Raw genomic sequence first — 18,133 nt, forward strand, 5'->3', positions numbered from 1 at the left:
ACCACTCTACCCCCAAAATAACATTGAAACCAGGCACGAAGAAAGAACGAAACTGTAGGGACCCGCCTGTTATCTAATTGCGATGTCTCTCGCCTCTCAGGTTGATCAAGTGTGGAACAGCATCACTTGAAATATACACTGTGAGAACTTTCCTCATAACAAACGCTTGTCATTTGAAAATGACGTTTAATCTGACATCAGACGTGCACAATAACAAGACCACGTGACGCACGTGAGTAGATGTATCTACTAGTTTAATGGTTACAGGCGCGGTATTATACAACTACACAAAACGTCTTGCGGATTAACTCACTTGAAATATACAATAGGTGTTCGTTCCTCTGCAAGAAAATACAAACGCTTGTTTTATGAATATAACGTGTAATTTGACGTCACAAGTGCATGGTGACAAACGCACGTGTCATAGGAGTTTATTACTGCACAGAGGATAGTCCCACGTCACACGAGTTAGTGGGCTTTACGTACACTGTACCTGCCAGTTCTGCAATACAAAGTTTGTCATAGATGATGTCACAAGTGCAGAATGACAAAAGCACGTGGGTCGTGGTATTCTATCGTGACACGTGCACATTTAGAAGCGCAGGAGGGTCAAAATAATCTGACGTCAGAAGTTAAGTATGACAAGTGGGCGCGAGTCACAGTAGCATGACGTCAGAAGTTAAGTATGACAAGTGGGCGCAGGTCACAGTAGTATGACGTCAAAAGTGCAGTATTACAAGAGGACGTGGGTCGTAATTGTAGGTGACGATGTCGTTGCGTGGGATGGTGTCGTGGAAGAAGAAGATGAAGCAGCCGACAATGAAACCCAGGACGGAGCCCGCCCCGACCAGCATCACGCTCCACAGCAGGTGGTCGTCATGGAAACCATACAAAAGCATCCCACAGAAGCCAAGCACTCCTGAAACAATATAAATGAATACATAACTATATATATATATATATATATATATATAATTGCTTTTATCCGCCCAACCACTCCCAATTAATATGTATTTGAATGATTTATGAGTTAGAGAGATCTCGACCGGGGGAGAGGGGGGGTCGAATATGAATCTTGTGAACCGTTTTGTCTACATTTTCCTCGACAGCTGCTACATATGAAGGTTACACACCACCATTAATTACTCCATGCATTTCAATACAATTTTTATGTCAGAATGTATTCTGTGAAAAATACAACACTGTCGAGAGGGTCATATGACTACTGATTTTAGGGAGTGCTCTCGACTGATAAGTCCGTGTAAAAATCAACATTGTTCGACCACGAGTTTTTTTCAAATGATGGCCCATATGCCTGACCACCGGCTCTTGTTGCTGTCATATAAGAGGTGCCATACCACTTGCACAGTTGTTATCTGTTAGTACTAAATATAGCACGTTACATCAAACCAATGGGTTATTTAAGTACTACAGAGATCAACCTACGTGTAATCGTCAAAGAAAGATTTCAAACAGCATATCAGAATTTTGAATTATATATATATATATATATATGGTACACTATATATATATATATATATATATATATATATATATATATATATATATATATATATATATATATATATATATATGAGGAACTGTTTCCTAAACTGGACTATATAAAGCTGCTACATCAAGTAACGACATAACATGTATATATATATATATATATATATATATATATATATATATATATATATATATATATATATAAATGAGGAACTGTTTCCTAAACTGGACTATATTAAGCTGCTACATCAAGTAACGACATAACATGTAGATATATATATATATGAGGAACTGTTTCCTAAACTTGACTATATTAAGCTGCTACATCAAGTAACGACATAACATGTAGATATATATATATATATATATATGAGGAACTGTTTCCTAAACTGGACTATATTAAGCTGCTACATCAAGTAACGACATAACATGTAGATATATATATATGAGGCACTGTTTCCTAAACTGGACTATATTAAGCTGCTACATCAAGTAACGACATAACATGTAGATATATATATATATATATGAGGAACTATTTCCTAAACTGGACTATATTAAGCTGCTACATCAAGTAACGACATAACAAATGGTGGTGTGTTGACTGAATATCTCAAAATACACTTTAATTTTGTTAAATATCGGTGGAGGGGTTCGTGGAACCCCACCCGAAGCTCCTCAGTCTACGCCCATGAATAGTGGCCATCACGACCCGATATACGTTGAACATACACACAGGGTATGTGTGTACTTTGTTGGTACACTAAACTTAACTGTTTGACACGAAGATCGAAGTTGTCTCCCTTGCATTCTTAACTATGAGGCAATTGTTTTCTTGTCTCCTATTGCCGTTTGTTTACTTTAACTTGATTTTCGAGCTTACATCCAACTGAGGTTCAATCACGCTGTCCTGGGCACACACACCTCGGCTATCTGAGATGTCTGTCCAGGACAGGTGGTTAATATGAGAAAGGTCGGTGTAGTGGACTTACAACTTAACCCCTCATGAAACCATGAGATTCGAACCCACTACCTACCAGCCATAAAGTTGCTATGTCATCTGCTTAATGGCGGCTTCCCTCCAATTTTTTTAATTAACTTATGTTTGAAATATAAGCATTGAATAAACAAACAACTAAAATATAAAAATAAAAATATGAAATAACTAAACCAAACAACAAGCAGTGTGTCTTCAGAGTAGTTTTGGTGTGTCGTTTTGGTGTGTGTGTTGTTTGTTTGTTTTTTTGTTGTTGTTGTTGTTTGTTGTTGTTTTTTGGGGGGGGGGGTTGGTGTGTGATTTTGGTGTGTGATTCTGATGTGTGATTCTGGTGTGTGATATTGGTGTGTGGTTTTGGTGTGTGGTTTTGGTGGGGGTTTTGGGGTGTGCTTTTGGTGTGTGGTTTTGGTGGGGGTTTTGGTGGGGGATTTGTTTGGTTTTTGTGTTAGCTCGAGATCGAGACAGTTATAATCGCTCTCTCAGGCAGAGATAACCCAAAAGCAAAAACACGCAATTTCTGCTTACCACCAAGTCAGGTTGGCAAGGATTCCCGCTGTAATATAACAATAACCCTATGTCTGACATTACATGCGATTACATTCAACACAACAAATATTTCGCTTATTAACCACTAACGTCCGTCTAGCTCTCGAACGGCAGAGTACCCGTGTGCGTGTGTGTGTGTGTGTCAGATAGTGTGTGTGTGTGTGTGTCAGATAGTGTGTGTGTGTGTGTGTGTGTGTGTGTGTGTGTGTGTGTGTGTGTGTGTGTATCTGTCTGTGTGTGTGTCCCCTTCCCATGCCTAGGGTGTTTAATTTATGTTACTAGAAATAAATAGTCTGCAATTAACCTTAGTGTTCACACTATACCCAGAGGCCAAACATGGATAAATGGACCCGACGTGCTGTAAAAGGTTTGCTACCTACAATCATATCTACATATATCTAGGATGACAATCTAGGTGGACCAGCTACTAGACGTTTGTAAATTTGTAAGTCGCTGTTAAATATGATTCCCCTCTGCGAAATTCAAGCAGTGTTTTCTATTTGCCCAGTAGTCAGTCTCGGATTTGTTCTATTTTGGAAAGTGTTCACTTTATGTTTGAAATTGATTCTAAATGGATTTTTTTCCCACGGAATCCGATGGTGCTAACCGATTTGTTTGATAACATATTTCCAACATGATCCCCCTGAGACCCCACAAATATTTGCAAGGGGGGGGGGGGGGGGGAGTCAACTTTAAAACTTACTTATACATGTAAATGTTGGTCGATTTGGGGACGTTTTGCATCGATTGATATCAATTCAAGGATTGCTAATTCAGTCAAATAATTATTAAGATCCAAGATGGACGCCATACTGCTAAACATTCAAAGTTATCTCGAACATTGTGATCTTTTCTAATGGTTTCACGAAATCCAATTCAAAAGTTGTTAATTTCATTATCTTATATATTTATTGCCACAGTTTACTGAAAACACACAACGAAGCTCAATAATCACTAAAATGTGTACTACAAAACTAAAATGACCACTTGTAGTCCTTCCCAGCCTGCATGAACTTTTTTTCTTTTTTTTCGGGGGGGGGGGGGGGGGGTGTCATTAATTTCAGTTGGATTCGACGTAAGAAGAAAAGTAAAAGTGTTTTGGAAATAACAAAACAAAACCAACACTGTTGTTGTGTGCAATTTAGAAAATTAATAACTTGTAGTAAATACCATAGTAAGATGTTGGAAGAATTATAGGCTAACAATATGGATCGTATATAATAAAATGTTACCTAAATCTCAACGACAAAACTGATATCATGATTCAAAAAATATCTCAGTCGAATGCACATTTTGGCAGTTGTGAATCATTCTCAGATGGGTAATGTATACAGGATACCTAGAATAATGTGTTAATATGGAACGGTGTTGTAAACATAAATGTCATCTACTTTCATCACTCGACTGAACATTGTCTTCCGATTTCGAGCTATCCTCATCGTTATCAAACTGGACTCATTATCATCTTAGCTCGTCTAGTATGTCATGGTCAGTGGTGTTGGCCAACTTGGTATTCTCGAAACTTCCTTTTAACTGTGCAAGTTGGGCTTAAACGTTTAGCCATACCCTGTGTGACAAGATGCATACGCAGAATTGTATATACATGTATTAGTAATACTATCTGGAGGCAGGTGCTTCATAGGTGTGAATCGCATCTTTCCCCCCTTTGTCAGAGAATGTGTTGACTTTCTCCAGGTGTTTCGTTTTTTCTATTGGGCCAGTTGTATACCATATCATCGTATCCGCATGCACACATGTTGACCCCAGCTTGTCAGTACGAACCTCGAAACGCCCAAATAATGGATGGGTATAGTCGCCCACAGTTGCCACGTGGAAATCTGGTAGGCATTCATAAGGTGTACCGCCAATGCCTTGACATTGTGGTAAATTATCCCTCTTTTCACTTTTGATTTGCAAACAGATTTATACTGGGTATCTTTTGTGATATAGATGTACTGTCGATATGTAAAAGTCCAGACAACAATACAAGTAGTCACGAAAAAGTTCTGTCTTGTTTTCAGTTCTTTGTTAGTTTCATTTGTTAAACAGTCATCTCATGTCCATAGCTTTAGTAAGATTTGACTGAGATCAAAGATTCCCTGTTCTCTATTTTAGCCTGGCCAATCTTTGAACAAGTACAGCTGTTCCCTTTGTGAGCGATAACAAGCAAAACACGATGAAAAGTAGTATTTGACAGCAATTTAAGGTAGTTCACAATCATGTCTAGCTAGGATTTGAAAGTTGGAGGGGTCTGATCATTAATGGAATTATGCATACTATTCGCATAGCATCTACAATACTGCTTCGTCTTTCCCTTTCCCTGGCTGGAAGTGGTGTTGGTGCTTGTGACCACAGAAGCTGGATATTGTTTCTTAACAAAGACTGAGTATGTCCTGCTACCTCCTCACTCATTAAACACTACTGAACTAGCTACGAGGCAATACCGTTTATCTTGCACGAGTGACTTGTTGTTGTCCTCCTCGAGTGCAAGATCAACGGTGTTGCCGAGTAGTGAGTTGGGTATTCTATTTATTACCCATTTTCAATATTTATCATTTTATGGAAGATTTTCAAATGATACTGTTATTGAAGATAAGTTTGCAAGTTGAGAACAAGAGACAGTGTTACATCATAGATGTGACGTACGTATCGCTGATGACGTAAATTAATTGTTGACACGACTTCCACCATGGAAACTATTCTTACACACAATTAGCAGCCTATAGTGAAGCACTGTTTATGGCGTCATAACGTATCTAGGGGAAGATTTCGTTCTTTCTTTCCCTAGGGAAAGATCACTTTTCTTTCCTCACTTCTCTCTGCCCATATGGGTAATAATATTAAATAGTTCACATCCAGTGCGTTTTCTCATTAAAATCAGCAAGAATGGCAACAAACAATTATCTCTTTGTCTTTGTTTTCTTTTCTGTTAATTTGTAAAATGTGTCTTGTTATTTCAAATAATTAATAGGAATTGTGCATACTACTCGCATAGTATCTACAATACTGGGTGGATCCGATGGTGGTTGTGGGAAATGTAGCTGGATATTGTTTCTTAACAAGGACTCTGCTGATGTCCTTTTAACACCTCGCTCATCACAAACACACCCTGGCTTACGTGTGATTGCCAGTCCACATGATATAGCGCACATCCAGGGTGTTTTTCTCAACAAAATCAATTATCTCGCCTTCATGTAAAATTCTTTGATCTCATTGGTTGTTTGCCGTTGGACAAATCTCTTATCCCCCTGTGGGCGGAGCCAAATTCTCTTATACCCCGTCTGTAATTTCCAACAGTTTCCAGCCGCCCCAGTTAATGCTAAAGCAATAATTAGATTATAAATAACATTGATAATCAATCAAGTATACATAATTAATTTTATTTTTACTATAAAATACAATATTTCAATACTTTTAAAAGCTGCAATGTTGAACTCGGCCACCTAATTACGGTTGTGGTGTTATTGTATTAATGCGCGATTAGCAACAGTTTTTTTTTTTTTTTTTTTACTACATACATTTCTGATAAAAAAAAGTGTTTTTTTTTATTCTATTTTTATTAATATCTGTTTCAGACAATTTCGTATTACAAACATTTGAAGTTAAAAACTCGTTTATCGATGGAACTATTTTTCGTCACTGGCAAGTGGTTTCGTTCGCGTCCGCGTGGTACGGCTCCGTTAATAAATTGTTAACAATTATTGTCTGGCGTTATTTTGATTATTTGGCTATATGGTTTAACATGTCGGCAAGATAAATTCGTTGTAGAAGCATCTCTCGGGGTATATGGCTTTTTATGTACCCTCTGTGTGCTCTTTTACCCCCTCGCCTTCGGCTCGGGGTAAAAGAACACACAGAGGGTACATAAAAAGCCATATACCCCTCGTGATGCTTCTACAACTTATATTATCCCTTTGTCTTTTTTTTTGGTCTTTTTTTTGTTTTGTTTTTTTGTCAGTTTGTTAAATGTGACTTGTTATTTCTTAACACGATCACTGTATTTGTTGCATCTTTTTCTGAAGTAGTTACAGGTTGTTGAGTCCCAGAAATTATTAAAAAAACTAAATTGTGATTCGCACCAAGTTCAATATACTTGTAACTCGTTGCTTTTGTGCATTTCTCAAAATGTTTAGTGCAGACAAATAATTATTTATGTCTGTCCCTCGTTCACTAGCACAAACACTGGACCACCTGTCTTCTTAGAGAATCTGCGGATGGGTATTTCCCTGATCTGATCCATTGGTATTTTAATACACGTTTATTACCACTCAGAGAGGTATTGAATGTTTCATTCAAGATTTACTAATAAACAGCAGGGCGTCAGAGCTTGTGAATATTTCTCAGCTGTACATAGAAGAAACTCATGTTTTGATCCATAATTTTAGCACTTAAAACCGAAACACCAAAATAGGAACTGGTAAACTGTTTCAATGAGTCATTACCCATTTGATGTATGTTTCAAGTGGACAACATTTAGTAGATCCACATGTCGGTGATGAGTGCATCCATATAGCCATTCCTCCAGGTTGTGGCGGTGTCGATTTTAATGCTTGATTCTTTACTACTTTATCAGGTGTATTTGATGCATGTTCCTAGTTCAGACTTAAAAAGGCAATATCTGGAGAAACGTTACATTCTCATTTTCCATATTGTTAGAATTATCAGTTAAAGTTTGGTTGTTTAACGACACCTCTAGAGCACATTGATTTACTAATCATCTGCTACTGGATGTCAAACATTTGGAAAGTTTGACATATAGTCTTAGAGAGGAAACTTGCTACATTTTTCCTTTAGTATCAAGGGATTTTTATATGCACCATTCCATAGACAGGATATCACATACCAGGGCCTTAGATATACCAGTAGTGCTCTGGCTATAACGGGGATCGATCAAAGACCGACCGTGCATCACGTGGGTGCTTAACCACTGGTCTACGTCCCGCCTTCAGAGTGTGCTGACAGGGTGACAGGACAGGTTTGTGTTATTAGGAGCTGGACGAGGGACATCGCATGTGAAGTCTGATCTTAACCACTGGTCTACGTCCCGCCTTCAGAGTGTGCTGACAGGGTGACAGGACAGGTTTGTGTTATTAGGAGCTGGACGAGGGACATCGCATGTGAAGTCTGATCTTAACCACTGGTCTACGTCCCGCCTTCAGAGTGTGCTGACAGGGTGACAGGACAGGTTTGTGTTATTAGGAGCTGGACGAGGGACATCGCATGTGAAGTCTGATCTTAACCACTGGTCTACGTCCCGCCTTCAGAGTGTGCTGACAGGGTGACAGGACAGGTTTGTGTTATTAGGAGCTGGACGAGGGACATCGCATGTGAAGTCTGATCTTAACCACTGGTCTACGTCCCGCCTTCAGAGTGTGCTGACAGGGGTGACAGGACAGGTTTGTGTTATTAGGAGCTGGACGAGGGACATCGCATGTGAAGTCTGATCTTAACCACTGGTCTACGTCCCGCCTTCAGAGTGTGCTGACAGGGTGACAGGACAGGTTTGTGTTATTAAGAGCTGGACGAGGGACATCGCATGTGAAGTCTGATCTTAACCACTGGTCTACGTCCCGCCTTCAGAGTGTGCTGACAGGGTGACAGGACAGGTTTGTGTTATTAGGAGCTGGACGAGGGACATCGCATGTGACATCTTAACCACTGGTCACGTGTTCAGAAGGGTGACTGATTAAGAGCTGGACGAGGGACATCGCATGTGAAGTCTGATCTTAACCACTGGTCTACGTCCCGCCTTCAGAGTGTGCTGACAGGGTGACAGGACAGGTTTGTGTTATTAGGAGCTGGACGAGGGACATCGCATGTGAAGTCTGATCTAAACAGAATGATATCTAACGTTGATCTTAGGAGTGATTTAAACAACTGCTTGTAGTAGCGTATACCCTATTTAACATTTTTACCCTTACTTTATTTACAAGCAACAAACGTGAAGGTAAAATAATGTATAACAGTTTTCATAATTTATGAATGAAACAGCTGATCAGTTCCCACCCAGTTCCCACCCACCCCCCCCCCCCCCCCCCCCCCCCCCCCCAAAAAAAAAAAAAAACATCCCACAAAAAAGAATTCCTTATTATAATTTATGAAAACTACCAGATCACTGACAAACTTCCACATGAACTACGTCAATCATCAACTATTTCCTGATAAATATCTCACAATACATGCATAATTTTAACACTCAGTCTAGGTATCATGTTTCTTGTGATTGTTGTGGGTCTTACCAACTCTGTATGGTATCATTACATGTCATATCTGATAACATTTCTCTTTTTGGACATTTTCGGTCATTTCCCTCCGAATATCAACATGCTACAAAACTATGGCAATAAATATACAAGATAAAAACATTATGGGGATTTATAGTTGGTGAACCCATTAGAACATTTCATCATTCTGGTAGTCATTTTGAATGATGGCCATTTTGGATTTTGAAAATTATTAATCGAATTGGCCTTCGATAAAGTGATGCAAATCGAAACAAAAATATCAAAAATCGACCAATATTTACATATATAAATTAGTTTCCGTGCTGGCCCCCTAACAAATAACTGACGGTCCGGGGACCATGTTGGGCATACTTTATAAAAACATTGGTTTGCACCATCGGAATTCTTTGAATTTTTTTTATTTATTTAGAATGAACCTGAAACATAAAGTGAACACTTTCCTAAAGAGACCAACGCTGAAACTGACTGCTATGCATATAGGAAAACATTGCGTGATATCATAAAGGGGCATCATATTTCACAGCGACCTACACATTTCCAGTAGCTTGTTGGCAAGGTTGTCCACCTAGGTTGTGATCCTAGTTATATAGAGGTTATTACCAGAGTGTTTTTCGGTATCGTCAATATTATATATTAGGAATAAAAATTGTATTATGCGAGCCTCTGGCGAGCATAATACATTATTTTTATTCCTAATATATAATACTGACGAGACCAAAATACACGAAGGTAATAATCTCTTTATCATATAAGCTCAAGCTTAATACAACGTGTTTTTGTAAACTGTACACGCAACTTTAATTCCAGTCCGCCATTACTAGATATTCAATTGACGTAAGAATATGTGGCGCGGTGTATTTTTGAATGGAAATGACGTCATTTTGGATTTCCTTACATCAAAATAAAGTTATGCCTAACGTTTTTTGTTTTCTGAACGCTGGACAGCTTTCAGTGTCAAATTGCCATTGAAATGTTTTTCTTTGATGACTATGCATGCATACGTCAATCATGGAGTGTCACCCAAGTACGTTTGCTTTTGAAATCCTCGCGGAAAGGTGAAGGTCAGAGGTCGCAGTGATGACGAGAACACAAATTTCCCACAATGCAATATTCAACATGGCTTCGGTGAGTACACGTTTTTGGGATGCAGTCGATTCGTCCACTGGACAATTTGTCCACGGACGATTCGTCCACTGAAAATTCGTCCACTGAGGAACTCGAGACGATTCGTCCACTACAAAAAATCAGTTCCGGACGATTCGTCCACTGGGTTTTTATTTCCTCAGTACATTTCCATGGGTGAAAGTTTTCCGGCATATGCCGGATTTTCCGATTTTTCTGGGTCTCTAAGGGTCGTTTTTCCAAATCGTGTAAATCCGTTGAGATTTTCATAGGGGGGTGGGTAGGGGTTATGACCCAACTTCTCCGATTGTTGATAGATGATTACTCCAAAGATCAACAAAAAGTTCGATTCTACAACCTAGTTTTAGCAATGATTCAATCCGAGAAAGTTCCCCGATCTAGCAGATGCACATTTCAGTAAGTGCGCGGTTGTTGTTGTTGTTTGTTGTTTTGTTTTTTGTTGTTTTTTTTGTTTGTTTTTTTTTTTTTTTTTTTTGTTGTTTTTTTGGGGGGGGGGGGGGGGGGGTACGGAAATCGCCGATCCTTTCGTTCGATTCCGACAAAACTGACTCAATGCTATCACCAGTCAACGGAAACACAAAATCGCAGTCCGTGAAACGAGATCCGGAAAGTTGAATCAAGTCGCGTCTAAAACAACACGCTTTGTTTGAATGACATTTGTTTTTTTGTTGAATTGTTTTTTAATGTACATTTAATTATATTGGAATTGAAGACAACGAGTTTTTATTTTATTTCGAGGTTATTAGGCATATGGGGATAACATGTGACGAGGGAGGGTACAGTGGATATAATGTACGCCATTGAAGGAGAACATTACATGGGGGGGTGGGGGGGGGGCAGGGGTAATAAAGTCTTCCGACGCGGAGGCTTGCATTACCTATTTACCACATCGTGACATGCGAGATAATGTACGAGCGAGTGGACGAATCGTCAGTGGACGAATCGTCCGGGGCATAATAATGAATACAAAGTTAATAAAAAATGGATATTATTGTTAAGAAACGATTACAATGTCAAAGAAATAACTTAATATATATGAAAAAAATGCAGTCATCGAGTGGATCAATCGTCCGTGGACGAATTGTCCAGTGGACGAACCGTATGGAAAGCACGTTTTTAATGTTATTTATTTTTTAATATTGAAGTTTTTGATTACCAACGACTTTCCATTTGTTTCCTACAAGTCAGTAGTATTACAAAAAAAAATTCGTTAAACTAAGCGATACGAATGGACGCATTTTAAAAGAAACAAGTAGAAAAGATGCCGATAACAATTCCAAGATTTCATAATAATGTTCTTTTTTTTCTTCTTTTTTTTTCAACTTCAACAACTTTTTGATCTTGTCCCTTTTCTATTGCCTTCGGCTTGGCAAGCCTTCTGATAGTTCTAGCATTTAGGTTTAGGGTCACTTGTACTTATAGCTATAGAGATCTATAGATGTTGGAAAGATCGGAACTTTGTCCATTAGTCAACTCGCCCCAACCCAAGCATTATACTCATAATACTGTGATGGTGCAATTTTATGGGTATCTGGTCGTTTCGGCCGGTTGCTAGTCACTTCGTACCTTGGTCCTTTCGTACTATAGTCATTTCGTAGTTTGGTTCTTTTGTACCATAGTCATTTCGTACCTAATTTGGTCCTTTCGTACCATTGCAAAATTGAAAGTCATATCGTATCCAATCTAATTAGGTATATAAGATGCAAACACCACCTGCAACTGACTTTATAAATCATTAAATATTTAATTTTGTCCCTAAAAAAAGATCAAGTCATTTCGTACCATACACTGAAACAAATTTGTTGTCAATTTAAGGGCGTTTCTGATCAGCAAAAACAAAAAACATATTGTCATTGTGTATAAGTAATAAACATGAGCAATTGGCTGATTTGGTAATCGATAGGGTAGTCAATGTTTTCAGTGGTTGTTATTGTTTATTTCTTAAACAAATAAGATAATAAGTAAATATAAGTAATATTCGACCAGAACTGAAAAAAATTGTTCATATTTATTTATTTATTATTATTAGCATATTTATTAATTATGAATGTAAAAAAAGCACACTTTGGTCAATTGGAGCCAATTTCAGAAAACATCGAAGTTGGCCGTTAGTAGTACATACCAAATACGGCTCTTGTCAGGTAAAATGGAAATAACAGTTGACAGGTGTTATGGTAAATCAATAACGATATGCTGCACAATAATTCGTTCTGATTTTCAAACTGTCAAAGTAAATTTTAAAAACAAAACAAAAAAACACTGCTTTTATGCTATGGTCGATTCGTTTTTTATATACTGGTATGAAATGACTATGGTACGAAATGACTTTTTGCAATGGTACGAAATAACTAGGATACGAAATGACCAGGCAGCATGGTATTTACATGTGCTCTACGTCACAAAAACGTCACGTGATGCGCTTCAAATGCATGACAAGTCGAAGGGAATCTGCCGTCTAAAAATAGACTTTATTTGACGGTTGAAGGGAAAAATAAATTGATACGTACGAAAATATATTTGGCAAAAATGCATATTGAGCTACTACGAACATTTGGGGGACCAAAAACACATTGGATATACAGATATAAATATTCTGGACAAGGAAATGTAAGTAAATTGTCATTCTAACAATTAAAAAAGGTTTTATTAGCCGGAAACTTTGCATTGTAACAAAGTCAGGAATGTCCCTTTAAAGGCAAAAAATATTAATTGTAATAACAATAAATGCAATCAATGTGCTTGCTTTAATACATGAATGGCAAGGTATATAACAGGCATATTTAATTAATTCATAATGCATTTGGAGTGTTTTTAAAAGACAAGTTGATTATTGAAAAAAGGCTTGTTTAATCTCACGGCAGCATGGCGCTGGTTAAGGCAAGATGACAGGCCTCGGTGGCGTTGTGGTTAAGCCATCGGATATAAGGCTGGTAGGTACAAGATTCGCAGCCCGGTACCGTCTCCCACCCAGAGCGAGTTTTAACGACTCAATGGGTAGGTGTAAGATCACTACACCGTCTTTTCTCTCACTAACCACTAACAATTAACAACTAACCCACTGTCCTGAACAGCCAGCCCAGATAGCTGAGGTGTGTGCCCGGGACAGCGTGTTTGAATCTTAATTGGATATATGGTGCCGCATCATGCTAAAACAAGCTAGGGAGAACGCGAAATCGGCATACCTGAGGAACACGCTAGCGTGGGCAGTTTGCGCCAGTTGGTGGAAGGGGGCACGTTGTTGGCGTAACACTTGATGCCGTACAGGCGTTGTAGTGTCCAGCAGTAGAAGAAGGCGGCAAACAGCTCCGTCACCCGCACGATGTGCATCCACGCTGCAGAAAAAACAAAGACAGGAATGTAGCTGTAAACAGCACCCCAGCACATCGTTTAATCAAGACAATACAGTTCAGTTACTGAGGCCACATGAACAAGATATCTACTTTTAAAACAAATGAATCATCCGCAACTAGTGTGCAAATTACAATACATATTCAATTTAAACTAGTAGATTTCTCTTTAGAAACAAGGCTATTCTTTTAATACACTTTATATTTTGAGTGGAAATCAATAAATTAAATCTTTCTCGAATGCTTTACTGTAAAATATTCTGATATAAAATATTTCCTGCTTAAACCATAATATAGACATATTGAAAAGAAAATGATATTCATTTTCCACTTCACTGAGATTACACTTTGTACAGATATGGACGGGACGTAGCCCAGTGGTAAAGCGTTCGCGTAATGCGCGGTTGGTCTGGGATCGATCCCAGACGGTGGGCTCATTGGGGTATTTCTCGTCCCAGACAGTGCACCACGACTGGTATATCAAAGGCCGTGGTATGTGCTATCCTGTCTGTGGGATGGTGCATTTAAAAGATTTGTTGCTACTAATAGAAAAATGTAGCGTGTTTCCTCTCTAAGACTATATGTTAAAATTACCAAATGTTTGACATCCAATAGCCGATGATTAATAAATCAATGTGCTCTAGTGGTGTCGTTAAACAAAACAAACTGTTTTTGTACGCAAACACCTAACTTCAGAAACCATTATCTGATAAAGACGTGTTTACATTGACTGGAGAAAAAATTATTCAGTATTGTTCCTGTATTTTTATTTCGTGCTTATATCAAATTAAGGTTCAAGCACGCTGTCCTGGGTACACCCACCTCAGCTATCTGGGTTAGTGGTTAGTGAGAGAGAAAAGAGTGTAGTGGCCGTGCACCTACTCACTAAGTCGTTAAAACTAGTTATGTGTGTGGGAGCCGGTACCGGGCTGCGAACCCTGTATCTACCGGCCTTATGCCTGAGGGCTTAACTATGACACCACCGAGGCCGGTTATTGTTCCTGTAAGTGTCTTATTCGTAAGATTGTTTAAGCACACACTATTGTATTGTTTAATCAGTAGCTATTGAGTGGATGACACTCGTTATCGAAATGATGAAGAAAAGGGTGTTTTATTAACGACGAATCAATACATTTTAATTACGGTCAGACATATGGCTAAGGGCCGCCCATATAATTCGAGAGGAAACCCGCTGCCGACACGCAATGGGCCACACTTCGTTTAGCAGCAAGGGATATCTTATATGCACCATTCCACAGACAGGTTAGTACATACCACTGCATTTGTTACACTAGTTTTGGAGCTCTGGTTTGAACGTGGAATAGCTCAATGTGCCCACCGACGAGGATCGATCCTAGACCGACTGCGCATTACGCGAGCGCTTTACCACTGGGCTACGTCCCGCCTCTGTTATCGAGTAGTGAGTAACACTGGGGGAAAAACCGGCCTCGGTGGCGTCGTGGTTAGGCCATCGGTCAACAGGCTGGTAGGTACTGGGTTCGGATCCCAGTCGAGGCATGGGATTTTTAATCCAGATACCGACTCCAAACCCTGAGTGAGTGCTCCGCAAGGCTCAATGGATAGGTGTAAACCACTTGCACCGACCAGTGATCCATAACTGGTTCAACAAAGGCCATGGTTTGTGCTATCCTGCCTGTGGGAAGCGTAAATAAAAGATCCCTTGCTGCTAATCGGAAAGAGTAGCTCATGAAGTGGCGACAGCGGGTTTCCTCTCAAAATCTGTGTGGTCCTTAACCATATGTCTGACGCCATATAACCGTAAATAAAATGTGTTGAGTGCGTCGTTAAATAAAACATTTCTTTCTTTCACTGGGGCAAAACGTCCATACCCCCACCCCTCACACACCCCCAACACACACACACACACACACACACACACACACACACACACACACACACACTGTGTTTTTGGCAAGGCTTTCGACAGATCCAGTATTTACGGTTAGATTAGGGGTTGCCCTCTTCAAAGCGATGTACATGCTGGAATAGCTGAGTTTTTCATACCAAAACGGCTGTTACGTAGCCCAGTGGTAAAGCGCTCAATCGATGCGCCGTCGGTCTGGGATCGATCCCCGTTGGTGGGCCCATTGGGCTATTTCTCGTTCCAGCCAGTGCACCACGACTGGTATATCAAAGGCCGCAGTATTAACTACCCTGTCTGTGGGATGGTACGTATTAAAGAGTAAAAAGTAAATCTTTCTTCATGTAATACCAATTAATAACACGCAGTGAGAACAAAAGAACAAATTCGCGGGACCAGTCCTTTGAGAGTGGGTAATTATATTAAATTAATTCGTCCTCAAATAGCTTCGATAGATATTCAAAGATTGCCAATTTCCGTGTTTTGGGAAAAACAGTATGAGTTTTTGTTTGTTTGTTTGTTTTAATCCGATTGCCATTGTTTGGTAGTTCTCGTGTATTTCTGGTCGAGTAGGCTGCATCACGTGTCCATGATGTCGATAAATTTAGAACTGGTGGGTAGAAATCATTACGAAATATACCAAACGTTTTAAATATGTATTCGTTACGTTGTTATTTTATCAATCATGGTGGGAATAATGTTAAAATATTATATTTTGTGGCTTGTTCCAAAAACAAAACCTGTCAATCGGATATATAACAAAATCAGTCCAAATGGTCTATAGGTTATAGACCAGTTGATCACAAATCAGATTGAAATATTATGGGGGTTTGTTTGTTTTTAAGTGGGGGGTCTGTATCTCTCCCCCCCCCCCCCCCCCCCCCACCCCACCCCACCGGTTTCTTCGGACGTGTAAACACCAAATATTCCAGAGAAAAACCCCACTGGACAAATAAATAAGCTAACTAAGGACAGCGATTTGGGTCTGCTGTGTTATAGTGCTGACTGAGTGTCCGACCTAAATAGTCAGCTTATCGGGTATTTCCGAGAAAAACACACACCACTGAACATTTAATAGGCCTGCTGTTTCATAGTCCCGATTGAGTATCCGGCCTATTGTCGACTTACCGGGTATTTCCGAAAAACCGAACGTATGACACTCGGAGAGAGATGTCGAACAGTTCTGCCACAGTCCCGATTGTGTATCCGGCCTGAGTCTGTCTGTCTTCCACACTGGAAAGAGGAAACCCGCCGCGAACAGGATGAAGCCTGATGTGAGGGAGATGGAGCGCAGGACGTGCGACCACGTGCTCTTGATACAGTCGTCCAACAGCGACATCGTCACGACGGCAGCCACTCACACAAACCTGGCTTTCTCAGAGCTGCCAATCCCGGGATCAACACGGAGCATGCCCAAGACAGACGGACCTGGTGTCTCCGAGTCGCGACACTCGGGGTGTAAACACAGTCACCAAGACGCCGTGCAGTCAAACGTAGCTAGCAGAAAGGCGGGCGTCGTCTTTAAACGCGTGAAGGTAAAAGACGCGTGGCGCATGAAAAGTGTTCACTGGCCTCGGTGGCGTCGTGGTTAAGCCATCGGACATAAGGCTGGTAGGTAGGTACAGGGTTCGCAACCCGGAACCGGCTCCCACGCAGAGCGAGTTTGAACGACTGGATGGGTAGGTGTAAGGTCATTACACCCTCTTTTCTCTCACTAACCACTAACTATTAACAACTAACCTACTGTTCTGGACAGGCAGCCCAGATAGACGAGGTGTGTGCCCAGGACAGCGTGCTTGGACCTTAATTTGATATAAGCACGAAAATAAGTTGAAATGAATGAAAGGTGTTCACGCAGTGTAAGCTCGTAACAAGGAGACGAAATAATGTGTGCGTGTGCGTGCGCGTGCGTGTGTGTGTGTGTGTGTGTGTGTGTGTTAGTGTCTGTGTGTGTGTGTGTGTGTGTGTGTGTTAGTCTCTCTGTGTGTGTGTGTGTGTGTGTGTGTGTGGTGACAACTCGGTGCGTTCAACTACGGCTATTTGGGGTGGAAAATATGGATATTTCAACACTTAATTTCAGAGTGAAAAAAAAGAAAAAACCCGCTCAGCTGCCGCCATCCAGGTTTCTCTTACCGAAAAGGTAGACGGTAGTCCAGCGGTTAGGACATCAGTCTTAAAATGGTAGGTTCGAAATGCCGCATGCTTACCTGTAATACTGCAGGTAGAAATTACAAAATGCACGTAGTTACTAGTATTTTATGAACGTACTGTTTCTCGCTCCATACAGTGTACCACGACTGGTACATCAAAGACTGTGGTATGTGCTATCCTGTCTATGGGATGGTGCATATAAAACATCCCATGCTACTAATGAAAAACAAATGTAGCGGGTTTCCTCTCCAAGACTATATGTGAAAATTACCAAATGTTTGACATCCAATATGATTAATACATCAATATG

The 18,133-nt window shown here is 39.9% G+C and overlaps 1 protein-coding gene across 1 annotated transcript; it reads right to left on the reverse strand.

Moving 5' to 3' along the window:
• Positions 1–224: 224 nt before the first annotated feature.
• On the reverse strand, positions 225–17,011 carry LOC121378630. Its single transcript, XM_041506894.1, has 3 exons — positions 16,801–17,011; positions 13,626–13,775; positions 225–919 (listed from the first exon to the last, which is right to left on the reverse strand). The coding sequence occupies exons 1-3, from the start codon at positions 17,009–17,011 to the stop codon at positions 720–722; spliced, it is 561 nt and encodes a 186-aa protein (XP_041362828.1). The 3' UTR covers positions 225–719.
• Positions 17,012–18,133: the final 1,122 nt, after the last annotated feature.

The sequence above is a fragment of the Gigantopelta aegis genome, chromosome 8 (assembly GCF_016097555.1).
Source record: "Gigantopelta aegis isolate Gae_Host chromosome 8, Gae_host_genome, whole genome shotgun sequence".
Lineage (NCBI taxonomy): Eukaryota > Metazoa > Mollusca > Gastropoda > Neomphalida > Peltospiridae > Gigantopelta > Gigantopelta aegis.

Bases quoted from the DNA above. Each gene is read 5' to 3' on its own strand.
- LOC121378630 (XM_041506894.1), bottom strand. From the start codon at position 17,011: ATGTCGCTGTTGGACGACTGTATCAAGAGCACGTGGTCGCACGTCCTG. The intron at 13,776-16,800 runs GTAAGTCGACAA...TTTTTTCTGCAG, and splicing joins CGGTTTTTCGGAAATACCCG to CGTGGATGCACATCGTGCGG. The intron at 920-13,625 runs GTATGCCGATTT...ATATTGTTTCAG, and splicing joins CACGCTAGCGTGTTCCTCAG to GAGTGCTTGGCTTCTGTGGG.